Raw genomic sequence first — 18,175 nt, forward strand, 5'->3', positions numbered from 1 at the left:
TAGAATTTGAATTTGTTGTGTGAATTCTTTTTTGAGTACTCAAAAAGGAACACTAGGGCTGGGAATGTGGCTTAGTGGTAGAGTGCTTGCCTCAGGCTCAGGCCCTGAGTCCAAGCCCCAGGACTGGAAGAAAAAAAAAAGGAAAACAATAAGCAAAATCATGGGGCTAGATATCACTCTCAGTGCAGGCATGAGTTGTTCTTGAACATCAATCACCTGTGTATTCTTTATAAAGTATTTTATTGTTATTATAAAGGGGTACAAAGGGGTTATAGTTACATAAGTCAGGCAATGAGCACATTTCTCTAGGGACAAGGTTGCCCCTCCCTTCACTCTCTCCCAGTACCTGTATATTCCTTTATGGAATAGCTAGCACGTGGTGATATCCTCATTAGTGGGGACCACCTTACTAATTACAATTCCTTTCTCTTCTTAAACAAATGAAAGACATATGTCACCCATCTTACAATACATAGGAGGTATTTCTTTGAGGTTTGAAAATTATTTCCAGCTGATATTTAGAACCATTTCTCAGTCCTGTGCTCACACTTCACACCTGTCATCATTGCTACCTATGAGGTAAAAATCCGGAAGATCAAGGTTCAAAGCCAATCCAAGCAGAAAAGTTCTTGAAATTCTATCCTGAAAATAGCAAGCAAAAAGTAGGGTTGACCGTGTGGCTCACATGATAGAGTACCAGTGGAGCAAGTTAAGAGCTTTACGAACACCGGGCCTGAAGAAGCAACTTGGATGACAGATGAGTGTGTGACTTAGGAGTTCTAACCTGGATTCTATTTATATTATGTGGTGACAATTCCATTACAAAACATGTTGCGTTCCCATACAAAATGCCTGAGAACTTATTGGTAAAAGCAGCAAATGTGAATAAAACTATCACTCCCTGTCTGGCAATTACTAATTTCCCTGTAGTTTTTGTGTTTGTGTGTTCTTATTGGGGTTGAACTCAAGGTCTCCTGCTCTCAGTAGCTTTTTGACTCCAAAGACTGGTGCTCTACCACTTGAGCCACAGCTCCACTTCCTGCTTTTTCCTGGGTAGTTGGAGCTAAAAAGTCTCATGAATTTGTCAGCCTGGGCAGGCTTTGAACTGGGATCTTAAGATCTTAGCTTCTTGAGTAGCTAGAATTATAGGCATGTGCTATCAGTGACTGGATCAGAAGTACGTGTATAATGTATTTTTTCCCCTAGGGGAGTGCTTCTATATCTTTATTGCTACCTAATAAAAATAGATAAGACAAACATTATTAGCATTCATTATTATTAATAGTACTGGAGTTTGAACTTGGGGCCTCTAATTTGCTGGGCAGATTCTCTACCACTTTAACCCATGCCCCAGCCTCCAAACAAACTTGTTCATATTTATATATAAATCATCTAAATACCTTCTCAATTTGAATTTTTCTTTGAATTTTCCCTCACTTGAGCCTCACACTGTTCCTTATAAATTTGTTTGGGTGCCAGTTCTGGGGCTTGAACTCAGGGTCTGGGGACTGTCCCTGAGCCTTTTGGTTCAAGGCTACCATTGGCTAGCCCTCTACCATTTGAGCCACACCTCTGCCTCTAGCTGTTGGGCTGTTAGTTGGATAAGGGTCTCACAGACTTTTCCTGTTCAGACTGACTTCAAACTATGATCCTCAGATCTCAGACTTCTGAGTAGGTAGGATTATAGTCATGAAATGCTGGTGCCCAGAAAGCCTTAGACATTTTTGGCTTTCATATCTTGGGTTTTTCTTTTCCCCCCTCTTTCAAAGATGTCAAACATCTCTCATCCAGAGAAACTTCTTGTGTTGTATGTGACACTAAAAAAATTGTTCCTGATCTCAACAGGGTGATTTAGTTTATGTTAACTATGCACGAACAGAAGACTTCTTTAAACTGGAGAGGGAAATGAACATCAGTTGCTCTGGGAAGATTGTGATTGCCAGATACGGAAAAGTGTTCCGAGGAAATAAGGTACCCATTCTCTGTTTTTCCCCCAGTACAAGAAGTACTGCAGTGCACTGGAGATGGGCACAGCTATCTCCCCGGCCTTGGTGAGGCTCAGGAGCCTCTTATAGTCTGAAAATGCTCATGTTATAGGGAGAATACTTACTAGCTCCTAGTCCATTTTATTTTTATTTATTATTGTTTTATTTGTTTGTTTACTTTGGGGACTGGGACTTGAACTAAGAGCCTCGCGTTCTTGCTTTGCTTTTCACTAAAAGCTAGCACTCTAACCACTCAACCACTCCTCCATTTCCAGATTTTATGCTGGTTAATTGGAGATGAGAGTTACAGAAACCTTTATGCCTGGGCCAGCTTAAAAGCCACAAACCTCAGATCTCCGACTTTTGAGAAGCTTAGGAGTACAGTCAGGAGCCGCTGGCGCTGTGCTCAGAGAAATGTTTTCTGTAGCTGCAAGTTATTCCAGTGCCCTGCAAAATATTACACACTGGGCTTGTCAAATTTCATTAACTGTGTTTTAGTTATTGTCACCAAACTACAAACTGCTCACTAAATTAAAGTTCTATATCAATTGTTATTCTCCCATTGTTATAAGAGAATATTCACATAGTTTTAAGAATGATTATCAGTTGATCTGTGTGTGTGTGTGTGTGTGTGTGTGTGTGTGTATTTTTCCTATTTGGTAAGGATTTCAAGAATCCTCCCTGTCCCCCATAAAAATACAGAACTATGGATTCTCTCTGCTTACTGTGTTTCTAGTGTGACAGTGTCCCAGGTCTGCTGATCAGAGAGTAGATCCACTTTTTAAATATATGTGTGTGTGTGTGTGTGTTTGAAGGTAAAGCTCAACTGCACACCAAGTGGAGTTTTGAAGTGTGATATTACCCAATCTAGGCCAACCATGTGTCTTCTAGGTTAAGAACGCAGAGCTGGCCGGGGCCAAGGGAGTGATTCTGTACTCTGACCCCGCTGACTACGTGGCGGTGGGTGTGAGGCCGTACCCCGACGGCTGGAACCTCCCTGGTGGGGGTGTCCAGCGTGGGAACGTTCTAAATCTCAACGGTGCTGGGGACCCCCTCACACCAGGGTACCCGGCAAACGGTAAGTGAGCAGAGCTCCCTGTGCAGAAATGCACATCTCCAAGGTAGTCTATGAAAAGATGTCCTTGGGCCAGAGAAGAGTTTCTTTCTTCTTCCTCTCTCTGCACGGGATGAAAGCTTCCCATTCTGCGCTGCCTGCTTAAGGTTCCAGATCACTTCTTGGGAATTCTTGGGGCCTGACAGGTTCGGAACTCAGCCCTTTTCTGCATATTTAAGCTGTGATATGGTATATATGCCACTGATCTACAGAAATTTCCTAGGTGGTTGCAACTGAATGCAGGAAACAAGTGTACCAATAGTTTTACAATAATATGCATGGATAACAATTATGACTAAATAAGGAATAGCAATTGACTTGTGTCTGCTCAAGTCAGATTGTGTCCAATGAGCTTCGGTTAAATCAAGTATTTTTGACAAGATCATCCAAAGTTCTAGTCTTCATCATTGGTCAGGGTTTTATTTTTTCCAGTACTGGAGTCTGAACTTATGCTTATGAAAGCCTTATGCTTACTAGACACTCTACTACTCAAGCCATGCTCAGAGCCCTTTCTTTCATGCCAGTCTTGGAGCTTGAACTAAGGACCTGGGCATTGTCCCTGAGCTTTTTTTTTTTTTTTTTTTTTTGCTCACAGCTGGCATTCTATTAGTTGAGCCACACTTCCACTTCTAGCCCTTTTGCTGCTCAAGTGAATATTAGAATCTCACAGGCTTTTCTGCCCCCACTAGTTTTAGAACAGTGATCCTCCAGCCTCAGCCTCCTGAGTAGCTACAATTACAGGCATGAGCCACCTGCCTTTTTGTGTCTTCAATCATTTTTAAGATAACACACTCAAGCCAGCATAGACCACTAGTCTCCCATGTACTCTTCCTTTGTAGCTGGTGATGGAAGCATTCCACTGCACTCAAGTTCTGACTTGAGATCAGTCTCAGGAACCTTTGCCCAGGCTGGCCTCAAACTTCTGCATACATAGTAGCTAGAATTGTAGATATGAATCACCATGTCTGGCCAAGATTTCAGTGCTTTTTGTTCTAGTTGATAAGAAAGAGAGCAGTGATTCTATAAACTCATTAAGTGTCACATTTAGGATATAAAAGTCTGGAAAAGAATTACTGCTTTGTTGTATATAAAGTGATAACCGCTAGAGTATGTGCTAAATACCAGTCACTGCACGCATTCTGAGTTCTGTGAACTAGGAGGTGTGATTATCCCTACTTGACCCATTGGACCGGGAGGAAATCCAGGCCAGAAGTAAGCTGTCAGCCAGAGTCCATCATTCCCAAGTGGGATCTGGAATCAGGCGGCATGATTTCAGAGCCCACACACTCACTGTTTTATGCTGAAAAGAAAACAGTAACAAAAGCAGCTAAATTTTGTCAGATTACCTAATGATGTGCTTAAAAATCCGTGCCTATCTATTGTGGCTGAATTTGTATAACATGGATGAGTTTGCTAAAGTGTCTGTGGCATTTACATATTTGTTTTCCATCACATTGTAGATTTCTCTCAAGTTTAGTCTTCCTTGTTTGTTTTTCTTTTATCTTTGTAATTCGTTCTTAAAACATAATACATTGGAAGCCAAGGTGCTAGTGGCTCACCCATGTCGTCCTTGCGACTCAGGAGGCTGAGATGTGAGGATTGTGGTTCAAAGCTAGTCCTGGCAGACACATCTGAGAGATTCTTATCTCCAGTTAACCAGCAAAAAGCCCCAGTGTGGAGATATGGCTCACATGGTAGAGTCCCAGCTTTGAGCGCTAATGCTAAGGATGGGATCGAGGCTCCAAGTTCAAGCCCCAGTACTAGCACACAAAAAATAAAAACAAGAACAACTCATAGTACATTGGCTGCTCTATGTTCATACTAACATTGGTGTGGATTTTTCTTATTTTAAACTAATACGTATTACCCTATAATAAAACCATATGAATCTGACTGAACTTTATACCTATGCTGTCTGTTTATATTTAACTTTAATAAAACACAACCTATCTTCGTTGATTATATAAAGCTAAAATTGTGAAAACAAAGGGAGAAGAACCAGAATATTTCTGTTAATGATTTTCCCACATAAATGATGGAATTTTAGGACAAAAATCATATTATCACTCTGGGACTAATATTTATTGAGTTCCTTTTTTTTGTTTGTTTGACCAATTCTTGTTGATGTAAATGGTTATGTGTTTAATGTGCTTCACATTTAAGTGAGTTTTTATCAGAAGCATGCTCCTCCCCAACTACAGAATACGCCTATAGACGTGACATTGCAGAGGCTGTTGGTCTCCCAAGTATTCCGGTCCATCCAATTGGATATGATGACGCACAGAAACTCCTGGAGTGAGTAAACTATTTGGTAATTCCTTTTGTTAGTAGTTAGGCTTTTATGTTCACATTTTTGGTACTGGCATTCTTGAAATGAGTGGAACTTCCAATTTTATCACTATTTTATAGCAAGTGGTTCTGTTCTGGGATTGGATTATGGAAATCCAATGTGTGACCACCATGAAAATGAGCCTCTTAGACCTCCCGCTGCATGGAGAACACGGCCAGCCAGCCTCAACCACTGCTTGGAACCCAGCACCCTGGTTCTACCATGGACATGTCATTCCCCGAGATGTGTGCATGGTGTGACTATGGAAGGGTTTGGAGGATGGGCTTGTGTGGGAGGCCCAGGACTCCTCACGTAGCAGACTTTGGCTCAAGGACCTCTGGACAACCTTACTTATAGATGCTGTACCCACCCCTCCATCTTCCCTTCCTCCCTTTCCTTGTCCTTTACCCTACACCAAATGTACTTTGTTGTCTGCCGTCTTCCCTAGCTCTCTACTTACTTCCCTACCTGGGCTTTCTTCACTTGTCAATCTCTTACACCTCTATTTCCATTACTTGATACCCATTGGAGATGCAAGAAAAACAGTTCAGTGCACTAATATCTTGCTTTTATTTCTAACCTTTATTATTTCATCATTAAATTTTATTATTTATTCCTGGCATTGAGACCCTTTCCTCTTAGTTTCCTCCTCTATACCATCAGCATGTCCCTTCACTCCCATTATACTTGGAGAAGGAAGATCGCATGGAGCCTTCCCAGAGTGAACTTGACAGAACCAGAGCAAGATGGCCAGATTGTCAAAGGTTACCGATTACTGTATTGACCATCTCTACAAGGTAGCATTTTAAGGCAAACAGACTAAGTTTATTTGAAGTTGAAAGGAAAGCTGTGAAAGAAAGTCGCTCTCCTTCTGAAGAGGGGCCTAAGGAGGAGTGTTCCCTGAGTTCTCCCGAGGTGGACTGATAGTTAAGGAGCTGCGCCCACAGCTCTTCCTCCTCGCTCTGCCCTGATTGCTTGATGGCTTCTGCATGCACCACCGTGGCGCTTCCCATTGGTTGAATGCCCGGGACATTATGGGAAGAAGAAGTATTTGAGCACAAGCCCAGGGTACTTTGGGAGCAAGACACGCCATGATGGGACACATAGTTTTGGCTATGTGTTATGTTTGGTGCCTTTTATCTCTATGTACCTAATAGTCCCCTTTTTCTTTCTTATTTTCCGCTCTCAACTGGAAATCATAACTGCTGTTAGGAGCAGAGGTGATGGCGGCTCTAGGCCACTTCCTGCTGAGACCGGAAGAAGTGGGCTATGGCCGCTGGGGATCTTCCGGGGGAGAGGGGTCGTTAGGCAGGTGATGCATGGCTGTGTGTTGCTTCATCTACCAAGGTAAAAACCCCACAGTGCAGTTACATGAGGCTCCTTTCCTTATGGCCATTTGTAGCTTGATGGGCTTCACTCTGGGGGAAAAAAAAAACAACTAAAAAGCAGGTTGAGAATACAGGGAAAGAAATGTTTTCTTACCTAATGTGAGGCCCTCATGTAGCAGGTAAGGAGGCTGTTTCCTCCATATTGAAGACATGTGCCTAATTTCAGGGGATGTTAAGGAAGCGCCCTGTCCATTTACCTGTTGAGCTCTTACCTTTGCCACATGGACAAAGGTACAATTTTTGAGAGCACCATGGACCATGAATTTGTCTGATTGTCTTACGTATTATGTTTATAGAGGAATTCCAAACTACCATTGAATGCTTTTAATTAATCAATGATTTCCAGCCCATTTGGTAGTAATAATTTGACTGTGAGCTTGATTGATTGGATTAAATGATGCCTACAAGATTACTACTGACTACACCTCTGGGTGTGTCTGTGAGGACATCTCTACAGATGATTAACTAAGAAGAGATGACCTGTTCTAAATATGAGTGCCATCATTGGATGGTCTTGGGGCTCAAATGTGACAAGAGGGGCCTTAGAGAAAGGTTGAGAGCCATTATACACTTTCCTGACTTACATTGGAGTGCCCAGTGCCCTTCTGCACTAGAATACCTGGTTAATTTAATTGACATGTCTCCTTGATCATTATTAGTTTTGTTCTTTCTTTTTCTATGCCCTTCCTTCCTTCCCTCCTTCCAGCCTTCCTTCCTTCTTTCTTTCCTTCCTCCCTTCTCTCCTTCCCTCCTTTCTTCCTTTCTATTTTCTCTTTCTTTCCTTCTGTCTTCCTTCTTTTTTCCTTTGTGCTGAGGCTGGGCTTGAACCCAGTGTCTAGGCTCTGTCTGTTAGCTTTTTTAATTTTTTTATTTAATTTTATTGTCAAGGTGATGTACAGAGGGGTTACAATTACATATATAGGTAATGAGTACATTTCTTGTAAAACTTGTTACCTCCTCCCTCATTTTTCTCCAACCTTCCCTCCTCCCCAACAGCCCCCCCCCCCAACCATGGAATTCTATGCTTCTATCAGAAAGAATGACTTTGCTCCATTCATAAGGAAATGGAAAGGCTTGAAAAAAATCATACTAAGTGAAATGAGCCAGACCCAAAGATACACAGACTCTATGGTTTCCCTCATTGGTAATAATCAGTATATATCTAGGATAGTCCTGGCAGAAGATCACAATCACTCAATATCTATGCATATACGATCACGTAAGATGGCGTGAAATGGTCTCCAAGATATGGAAACAAGTGGTTTTCCATTAGCTTTTTTGTTCACAGCTGTGCTGTATCATTTGATCCACAACTCCCCTGCTGGGTTTCTGGTGGTTGAGTGGAGATAAGCATCGCATACATTTTCCTGTCTGAATGGCTTTGAATTTAGATCCTCAGCCTCTTAAGATGATAGGCATGAGCCACTGATACCTTCCTAATTATGTTCATTTTCAATATGAACTCTAAATTTCTGCCAAAAGTTAGTTCTGAATTTATCAAAGACCTCTAAACAAGGGGTCTTTAGTGCATGCCTAGGAACTCTCCAAGCCAGGTGACTTGGCTAGGAGAGGAGGAAGAGAGTCAACCTTCAGTAGGTGAAGTTAGACATGATTTCAGTATGTCTAACTCTGAAATGCCACACACCCTGCCTAGGGAGGAGTTTTGTTTGTGCTGCTCTTGATTCTTCTCTCCACAATACGTTAACAAGAGGCTGATTTGTTAGGTAAGATCCATCACAAACAATAAAAATTATGCCTCAAAACATTTGAAGCCAGGCACCGGTGGCTTATGCCTGTAATCCTAGCTATTCAGGAGGCAGAGATCTGAGGTTCGAGGTTCAAAGCCAGCCTGGGCAGGAAAGTCCATGAAACTCCAATTAACCTCCAAAAAATCAGAAGTGGCGCTGTGGCTCAAGTGGTAGAGCACTAGCCTTGAGCCTGTAGAACTCAGGGACAGAGTCCAGGCCCAAAGCTCAGCCCCCACGACTGACCAAAAACAAACAAAAAAAATTTTTTTTGAGGAGCTGAATTTGCTTAAATTTTTTCTAATTGCCTTAAACATTTTTTCACTTTAAAATGATTTTAATATAAATTATTGCAAACAGAAAATTCTAGGCATAAAATTCTATAGAATTGCTTCTGTGTTTCACTTAGTCATTCCTAATTGACTGTGCTGGTTAACTAAGTCAGTATCAGCTTCACCTTAACTGTAATAGTAGTACTTAATGGAAGAATTACAAGTGTAGTTTACCTCTAATCATTTTTAGTCAGCTTCTGTAAGTTTCAAGCACTTCCATATAACAAAATGGTTGTAGGGTTTTAACCTTTTAAATGTCTACAGCCTAGTACATGTTCTGTCATGAAAAATATTCCATGTACATGTAAGAACCATATGGAATTTATTTGCTGTTGAGCACAGATTCCAGTATGTTCCACATGGATTGTCAGCTTTTCCCATGTCTATGGGTATCTTTTCCAAAATCAGTCCTGGATATATGAGCCAAAAACCCAGGCTCGACGAGAGTGATAGTCCGTGGCCTTCCTTACGCTTCTCCACTCTTTTATCATCTGGATATCATAGGAATGTTTGTATTCAGCAAGAGGAGTAGGAGGAGTAAAACACACATCTGCATCTTCGCAGAAGTAAATCACGTCTACTCAAGCTTCTCAGAATAATGCTCCACCAGCCTACTCCCATACCTTGCCAGTGCTTTCTGTCTCTTTACATCACACCTTGCTCGCGGAGTGATTTCATTTCCATTTTCCTGCATCATACCTTGCTCGCGGAGTGATTTCATTTCCATTTTCCTGGTAGCGTTTTTATACTTTAAAATCCAGATACAGTGGGTATGGTGATACATGCCTAAAATCCCAGCAAGTGGTAGGTGAAAGCAAGAAGATTGAGGGTTTGAGGCCAACTTGGACTACAAGAAAAAGAATTTGGTTCCTTTTGCTCTATACACGGTTAATGAGAATATAAGTTAGTCTGGCCCTTACCGAAATCAGTATTACTGCTCCTCCAGAATCTAAAAGTAAAACTGCCATGTGATCTAGTTACATCAGGAAGTGTATATGTAAAGGAATCTAAGACAACATACCATAGAGATGCCCACATACCCAAGTATGTTCTGTTAATCTTTACCATAGCAGGTTAAGAAATGAGCCTAGCCACCCATTGGTGAATTAGTGGATAAGACAATGTATACATAATATCACTTCACCTTGGAGAAAGGTAACAAAGAAGGTAATGAGGCGGTTAATATGATCAAGGTACATCGTGTGCATAAGTGCAAAGATAATGAAATCCATTATTATTTTACAACCAACATATGTTAACAAAGAAGAAAAAGTTTCCAACCTTATGAGCTGAATTAGCACTGTTAGTACATATTCTGTGGAAATCAATGTAGCATGTGTCATGTCATATCTTAATTAGTTTTACACGAATCTACCTCTGAGTAGAGCCTTAAAACTCACACCATATAAATGTTTATATTTTTGCTGAGTTAAGCAAAGTTATTTGGCACAGTAGGCAATAAATCTTTTCCAAAATCAAAATTAATATTCTAATGCATAGAGATTATTTGTGTGTCTGTTCTGGATTTTGAACTCAAGACCTTGCACTCTTGCTTGGCCTCTACCACTTGAGCCATATGTTCACTCTTGGCTGTTTATTTGGAGCTATAAGTCTCTTGCATTTGTCTGCTAAGATTGGTTTTTATCCAAGATCCTCAGATCTCAGTTTCTTGAATAGCTATGATTATAGTCATGAGCCATAACTGGCCAGAATTTGTGTAGAGACTTTAATTTTATTACTACTTGTAAGTATTCACTAAGCATCTTCCACCTATCAAAATCTTTCAGAAATAGTTTTAAAAATTATTTGTATACCTGATAGCTTTATAGTTTAGCATTTCATTCTTCACTTTTATATTTTCTTAGCATTTATTTTTGTTGATATATCGACTAGCAGATGCCCCTAATTTATATCACAGCAACATTTATTGACTAAAGTCTCCATTCTTCATGCATGGCATCATCTTTACCAGTATTTTAGATTTTTTTTTCTTTTTGCCAGTTCTGGGCCTTTAAAGTCTGGCCTGGGCACTGTCTCCCCCAGCCTCTTTATGCTCAAGGCTAGTGCTCTACCGCTTGAGCCACAGCGCCACCTCAGGCTTTTTCTGAGTAGTTTATTGGAGATAAAAGTCTTGAACCACAACACTCAGATCTCAGCCTCCTGAGTAGCTAGGATTATAGGTGTGAGCCACCAGCGTTCAGTTTATTTTCGTTTTTTTTTTTTTTTTTGTATAACTTATCACTACTTTCTATTCTGTCAGCTCTTTGTTCTTGTGAGATCAGTGCCATCACAGCATTATTAATTTAAAAAATTTTTTAAGTTCAAAAACAAAGTTCATGATTACTGTTTAGGAATGGGGAGATGCATTTAATTTACACCATCGAGCACAGGGGCAAGGAAACGCATGGAGCCCATCAGCTATCTGTATGGGATGAGTTAGTTATGCAATAATAAGAATCTCCAAAGCAAAGGACAGTGCTGAGTTTCATACTACCCTCCCCAACTACCCCTTGCACACAACTATGCCAGGCAGTGTCTCTGGGCATGCAGTGGTGGAAACTAATGTATCAGCTATTACATTTTATTGTTTTATGAGAACTGAGTGAACTCATTACTCTCATTACAATGTAATACACAATTTCCTATTATTATTCCTCCTGATAACTTTATCTTCTATTGCTTTTCGTGTGTGTGTGTGTGTGTGTGTGTGTGTGTGTGTGTGTGTGTGTGTGTCAGTCCTGGGGCTTTAACTCAGGGCATTGATGATGGCCCTGAGGTTTTTTGCTCAAGGCCAGCTGGAGCCACAGATCCACTTCTGGCCTTTTTTGGTGGTGAATGGAAATAAGACTCTCATGGACTTTCCTGCTCGGGTTGGCGTTGAGCCACGATCCTCAGGTCTCAGCCTCCTCAGTAGCTAGGATGACAGGCAGAAGTCACAAACGCCTGGGATTCTTTCCCTATTTTTATTTTCAAAAGGAAATACATTTGCCAACAAAATTGAAATGACTTACTGAAAAATCTTTCCTTTTACTTATTTCTAGCCCTAATGCTGGCATTCGTTTTACTGTAGTTAGAAAGATTGTATGTGTGATCGACTCTGTGCCTGTTCATTATTTGTTTTCCACAGTATTTTTCTACTTTTGAAAGTCTGTTGTTTGCCAAGCAATAATGGCTCACACCTGTAATCTTAGCTGCTCAGGACACTGAGATCTTAGGATTGTGGTTCAAAGCCATCCCCTGCAGGATAGTTTGAAACTCTTATCTCCATTTTACCACCAAAAAGCCTCAAGTGGGATGGGGAATTGTAATATTGAAAAGCCAGGGAGAGCTAAACACCACGCCGTGTACCCTCCTCACCCACAGAGCCGAGCATGGGACCAGGAAATCCACGCAGTGACATCTTAACCTGTTGCCTCCAAGTTTTCCTTCAGCTAATAATATTTTTTATGTCCAACAGACGCATGGGTGGCTCAGCACCACCAGACATCAGTTGGAAGGGAAGCCTCAAAGTGCCTTACAATGTGGGACCCGGCTTTGCTGGAAACTTTTCTACGCAGTTAAGATGCTATTTTACTTGTTTGATACAGAAAGTTTTGTGTATTTGTGTGCTGATATTGGGGCTTAAACTCAGGGCTTGGACACGGGGCCTTAGTTAGGATGGTACTCTACCACTTGAGCCACAGCTCCACTTCCATATTTTGACTGGTTAATTGGAAATAAAAAATGTAATGCACTTCTTTTGTTCAGGCTGGCTTCATACCTCAATCCTCAGATCCCAGCCTATGGAGTTGCTTGGATTACGGGCATGAGCTATTGGCACCTGGAATAAACTTTAAAAAAAATTATAGAGTTACAGAGGACTGAGCACCTTTACAGAAAAAGTGAAACGAATCTCAAAACAGCAGAATAAGAAACCAGACTTTTTACATCATTACAAGTGGCCATTGGGATTTTGTTTTGTTTTGTTTTGCCAGTCCTGGGGTGTGAACTCAGAACCTGAACATTGTCCCTAAGCTCTTCTGCTCAAGGCTAGCACTCTACAACGTTAGCCACAGAGCCATTTCCTCCGTTGTGAATTCTCCTGGGGCATATTTACAAATGTTTTCTTTTCATTGTTCTATCTTCATTATTGCAAGCAATCTATTTTGCCCATATTCAAATGCTCCCCTCCTCTGTGTTTCCCCAACCCACTGTGGCTAGGACCCCAGGCCCCATTCCACCCCCCCTTCCCTCTCTCCTCCTTCCCCTCATCCCTCATTCACCTACAAGTGTGTGTCAGCCATAAGAGGCGATTGAAAAACACTGTGGATTTTAAATCTGTTGGACAGTAGTTGTAAACGTGTGTCCTTTCTCTTCGAATTAGAAAAGTCAAGATGCACATCCACTCCAGCAGCAAAGTGACAAGAATCTACAATGTGATTGGTACCCTCCGAGGAGCAGTGGAGCCAGGTAAACGGGTCAGGTACCCGGCAATAACGTGTCAGGCACGTCTTACAGAGTAGGCACCGCTCTGAGCTCTGGGAACAACAACTCTTGGATCCAGTGAAACTCACTTTCACCTAAAACCAATAAATACAAGGTGCTAGTACATTGTCACGTGTGTTGTGAAGAAGAGAAGAGTAAATGCTTGGGTCAGGCTGCACTGATCATCAAGGTGAGGAATAAACTAGGTGTGTTTTAGTGAAAAGACTGAGGAAGATGGTCAGGGAGATAGCCCTGAGCTATTTTCTCTGAGGTTTTTGTATATCTTGTCTAAGGAAATATTTTCATGACTATAAACATCTACACAAAAGAAAATTTAGGTAACCTTCAATCAATGAATTCTTTATATAGCTTTATTTTTATAGCTAAAATCAATGATGATGACAGGTGAATATGGATGTAAGGGATTTTAGGTAGCCTACTGATCAATACATTTTAATTTTTGTTGTTGTTTCTTCTTGTTTTTTTTTGGGGGGGGGGAATCGGTCATGGGGCTTGACCTCTGAGCCTGGGCGCTGTCCCTGAGCTCTGCAGCTCAAGGCTAGCGCTCTACCAGTTGAGCCACAGCACCACTTCTGGTTTTCTGGTGGTTAACCGGATATAAGAGTCTCACAAACTTTCCTGCCCTGGCTGGCTTTGAACCTCAGTCCTCAGACCTCAGCCTCTTGAGTAGCTAGGATTACAAGTGTGAGGCACCGATGCTGGAGCCATTTCTTGATTCATAAATGTTGTGTGTATAGTCTTATTGTATTATGTTTCAGTTCCTTAAGATCTAGGTTTTATGCATCTCTTTTTTTTAACCAAACTTGATTCATTGAAAGACCATGTTTCTTAAAAGCATATGATTTCATTGGGGATGAAGAATATGAACATACTAAACTAGTGATCAGTGACTCATGCTTACAATCCTAGTCACTCAGGAGGCTGCAAACTGGAAGATCTAAGTTTGAAGCCAACCTTGGCAGAAAAGCTGATCAGACTCTATCTTCAACTAATCAGCAAAAAGCTGGACTGAAAGTATGTCTCAAGTGATAAGAGCACTAGCCATGAGTAATAAAGATGAATGTTGAGTGAGGGATGAGGCCCTGTGTTCAAACACCAGTACTGGCCAAAATATACACACAAATGTATGTGCGCGCACACACACACACACACACACACACACACACACAATTGAGTAATGAGAATAAGGAGCTCACAGTTTGGAGGGGACTCACGCATATAAATCTGATAAAGGCCTTACCAAATATGGAAAGATCACCCTTAATCCTGGGCAGGCAGAGTGATTTTCTCTTCCTATAAAAGATAAAGACCTCTGGAGAGGAAGAAAGATTTTAGCTATATCTTGAAAATGAGCTAGGAGTAGGAAGAAGAAAACTGTTCTCTTACTTCAGAAATCACGAGTGCGTAAAAGAATCGTGTGAACATGACCTTGTTCTTTCCCGTAACTGCCTACAGCTTATAGTCACATAATCCACAAACATACACTTCCTTTATCTCATTCACACTTCCGTCACGTGAGGAAACTTGTGAACATCTTAACAAAAGGACACATTTCTGTGAGCTTTCAGAGCCTTGGTATGTTTCTGAGTGAGGAGTCTTGTTCAGGTACATTTGAATGACTTGCAATGTGCTCTGTTACTGGTCTGAGTGACAAATGATTCTGCATTGCTGTCTTCTAGACAGATACGTCATTCTTGGAGGCCATCGGGACTCGTGGGTGTTTGGTGGCATCGATCCGCAAAGTGGGGCAGCTGTTGTGCATGAAATTGTGAGGAGCTTTGGAACCTTGGCAAAGGAAGGTAACACAGAGGAGGAATGACCAACTTCTCTCAGTCTGTCTGTTCTTCTGCAAATAAGTGTGATCTATCCAGGGGCTAGAAAAGTAATTCAGTGATAGAGCACTTGCCCTGGGTTCCAACCCAGTATTACAAATAAATAACTACCACACCAATAATTGCTATATATTGGTACTCTTACTTTCAACTAGTTAGCACAAAGCCAAAAGCAGAGTTGTGACTTAAGTGACAGAATGCCAGCATGAACAAACAAAAACTAGTACACACACACACACACACACACACACACACACACACGAGTACCTACTAAGGTTGCCTAATGGATCTGTTCAAAATTTGACATCTACATTTTTCCAGTCATCATCCCCTTAGTAGTTTTGATTTAGTCATTTAAGAATATGCATAGACGGGGCTGGGGATATGGCCTAGTGGCAAGAGAGCTTGCCTCGTATACATGAGGCCCTGGGTTCGATTCCCCAGCACCACATATACAGAAAACGGCCAGAAGTGGCGCTGTGGCTCAAGTGGCAGAGTGCTAGCCTTGAGCAAAAGGAAGCCAGGGACAGTGCTCAGGCCCTGAGTCCAAGGCCCAGGACTGGCCAAAAAAAAAAAAAAAGAATATGCATAGAAAAACTATCACTAACACTTTGGGTGCTTTTTAAAATAAGCATTATACACGAAGAACAGAAAGTTTATTCTTTGTAGCATTTCTTTTCTCAGAAAAACTTTTTACCTACATGACCTATTTTGAATGCACAGAAACCAAGGGAAGAAATTTACCTAGCTGTTTCTGTGCTCATTTTTCAGATGAGGTAACTATGATTTAGAAAATTAAGCATTCTCCCCAAGTCTGGGTAGTCAGTGTACGGTGAATGAGAGAACCAGAGTTCAAACTCCAGTTTCTTCTGCAAAACAATGTTGTCTGTATGTAAAGGACACTTCAAAGGTGCTCCATTCTCTTTCTACATAGGTAGTTTATATTTTATGAAAACAAAACAATGGAAATCTGAATTCACATAGATCATGAATTAGGCAGTGTTTAGTCCTATTGCAAAACTTGCATAATTTTACAAAGATTATGAAACTTTTAAATACAAGACATTGCTGTGTTAGAGTATGTTAAAAGAATGGAATGATAAATCAGGTGCTGGTTTTTCATAATACCTGGTGCTGATTTATTGTGACACTGGCTACTCAGGAGGCTAAGATTCATCTGTTCTCAATTTAAAGTCAGCCCAGGCAGAAAAGTCTATGAGATTCAAAACTAATCAGCAAAGATCTTAGCTGGATACATGACTTAAATGGCAGAGCACCAGCTGAGAGCAAGGGAGAAATCCAGAGTATAAACCCCAGAATTTGCACACAAAAAGGGATATAATAATAATAAATAGGTAATTTGAGTAATACTACTAACAGTTGACCAAAATTAAACATTAACAGCTATAGGATAACTATTTCTTATAAACACTCACAAAATATTTACTAACATATGGCAGTTTACAACAATAGTAAGGGCTTGCTTGATGAATGTTATTATATCTAATCCTCCCAAGAGTCAAGTAGTGTCTTCATTGTTAGTCTTTTACGTGCGGAGTGCAGGGGAAGAAATAAAGACATGGTCTATATACATAGCTTTCCCTCAATCACAATGCTAGTGAGCGAAACCGGTCTACCTTGCAGTTTCTTTCACTACATTCGGTGACCCCAGATTGCAATGACTTCCTGCACTTACTAGAACATTCTATGACCCTGCAAAACTTTTACTATGTATATGTTATTTTTTAATACACACATAGCATTTTGTTTTGGCAAATCACCATTCAGACTTGCAAAAAGAAGTTGTGACATGCTATGGCCCAAACACCCTGTCTCTTTGGGAGGTAAAAATTGGGGAAATTGTAGTTTAAAGGCAAATGGGGCAAAAAGAAGTGTAAGAGACATCCCAACCATTATCTGTGTGCTGCGGGGTGTACCTATCATTGCCAGCTACGTGGGGAAACACAGTAGTAAGATCATAGTCCAGGGCAGCCTGGGCACAAATTGAAACCCTCCCTTGAAAATAACCAATGCAAATGGCGCATGGATATATGATTTCCGTGGTAAAGCCCAGAAAGCACGAGGCCTTGAGTGCAATTGCCATTGCTATCAAACAAGAAAAGAAGTTGTGTTAAGGTTCCTACTACAATCTACCCTAGTGACCAACAAATGGAACTGTGCCTTTTCCCTTACCCAATTCCAGCTTTGCAATGTCATGTGCAAATTACATCCACTTGTCCAACCTTTATGTGTTATATTCGTGGATTTTAGGATGGAGGCCAAGAAGGACAATTTTATTTGCAAGCTGGGATGCAGAAGAATTTGGTCTCCTTGGATCTACAGAGTGGGCAGAGGTTAGTTGGTAATTTGCTACCATTTAAGTCCTCATTATTACAAAGCAGTTATTACTTCTTTGCCAAGCATGTAAAAATGGCACATGAATCCAATGAAGAAATGCTCAGTTTTCAAAATCATCGGAAGCAATACATTTTTGTCCAAAAATAAGTGAGAAAAAACAATTTCATCTAAAGTTCTAAGTTTTGTCTGAACATTTAAAAGAATTTGTTTTGAATTAGCATATATTTGTAGTCTAAGGACGTTTCATTGTGATTTTTATACTGCTTGAACATTGTAGAGATGCTTCAAGTTAGTTAATTAGTTACATTAAAATCAATTAAACTTTAAAGGTGAGCACTGGTGGCTCACGCCTGTAATCCTAGCTACTCAGGAGTCTGAGATCTGAGGATCAAGGTTCAAAGCCAGTCCAGGCAGGAAGGTATGTGAGACTCTTTATCTCCAATTAACCACAAGAAAACCAGAAGTGACACCTTGGCTCAAGTGGTAGAGTGCTAGCCTTGCACTGAAAAGCTCAGTGGCAGCGCTCAAGCCCAGAATTCAAGCACCACGACTGACAAAAAAAATTTTTAATTTAACTTTAGTTTTTGGGTGAGATATGTTGTACATT

At 40.8% G+C, this 18,175-nt stretch overlaps 1 protein-coding gene across 1 annotated transcript in view; it reads left to right on the plus strand.

Annotated features, from left to right (window-relative positions):
* Positions 1–18,175, plus strand: part of Folh1b (folate hydrolase 1B) — a 64,393-nt gene that overhangs the window by 16,253 nt on the left and 29,965 nt on the right. Inside the window, exons 5-11 of the mRNA XM_048360396.1 lie at positions 1,846–1,971; positions 2,877–3,063; positions 5,301–5,394; positions 12,351–12,449; positions 13,257–13,342; positions 15,058–15,177; positions 17,482–17,564. Coding sequence (XP_048216353.1) covers positions 1,846–1,971; positions 2,877–3,063; positions 5,301–5,394; positions 12,351–12,449; positions 13,257–13,342; positions 15,058–15,177; positions 17,482–17,564 — 795 coding nt within the window. The remainder of the gene's footprint in view (positions 1–1,845; positions 1,972–2,876; positions 3,064–5,300; positions 5,395–12,350; positions 12,450–13,256; positions 13,343–15,057; positions 15,178–17,481; positions 17,565–18,175) is intronic.

This window comes from Perognathus longimembris, chromosome 13 (assembly GCF_023159225.1).
Source record: "Perognathus longimembris pacificus isolate PPM17 chromosome 13, ASM2315922v1, whole genome shotgun sequence".
In the NCBI taxonomy this organism is placed as follows: Eukaryota; Metazoa; Chordata; class Mammalia; order Rodentia; family Heteromyidae; genus Perognathus; species Perognathus longimembris.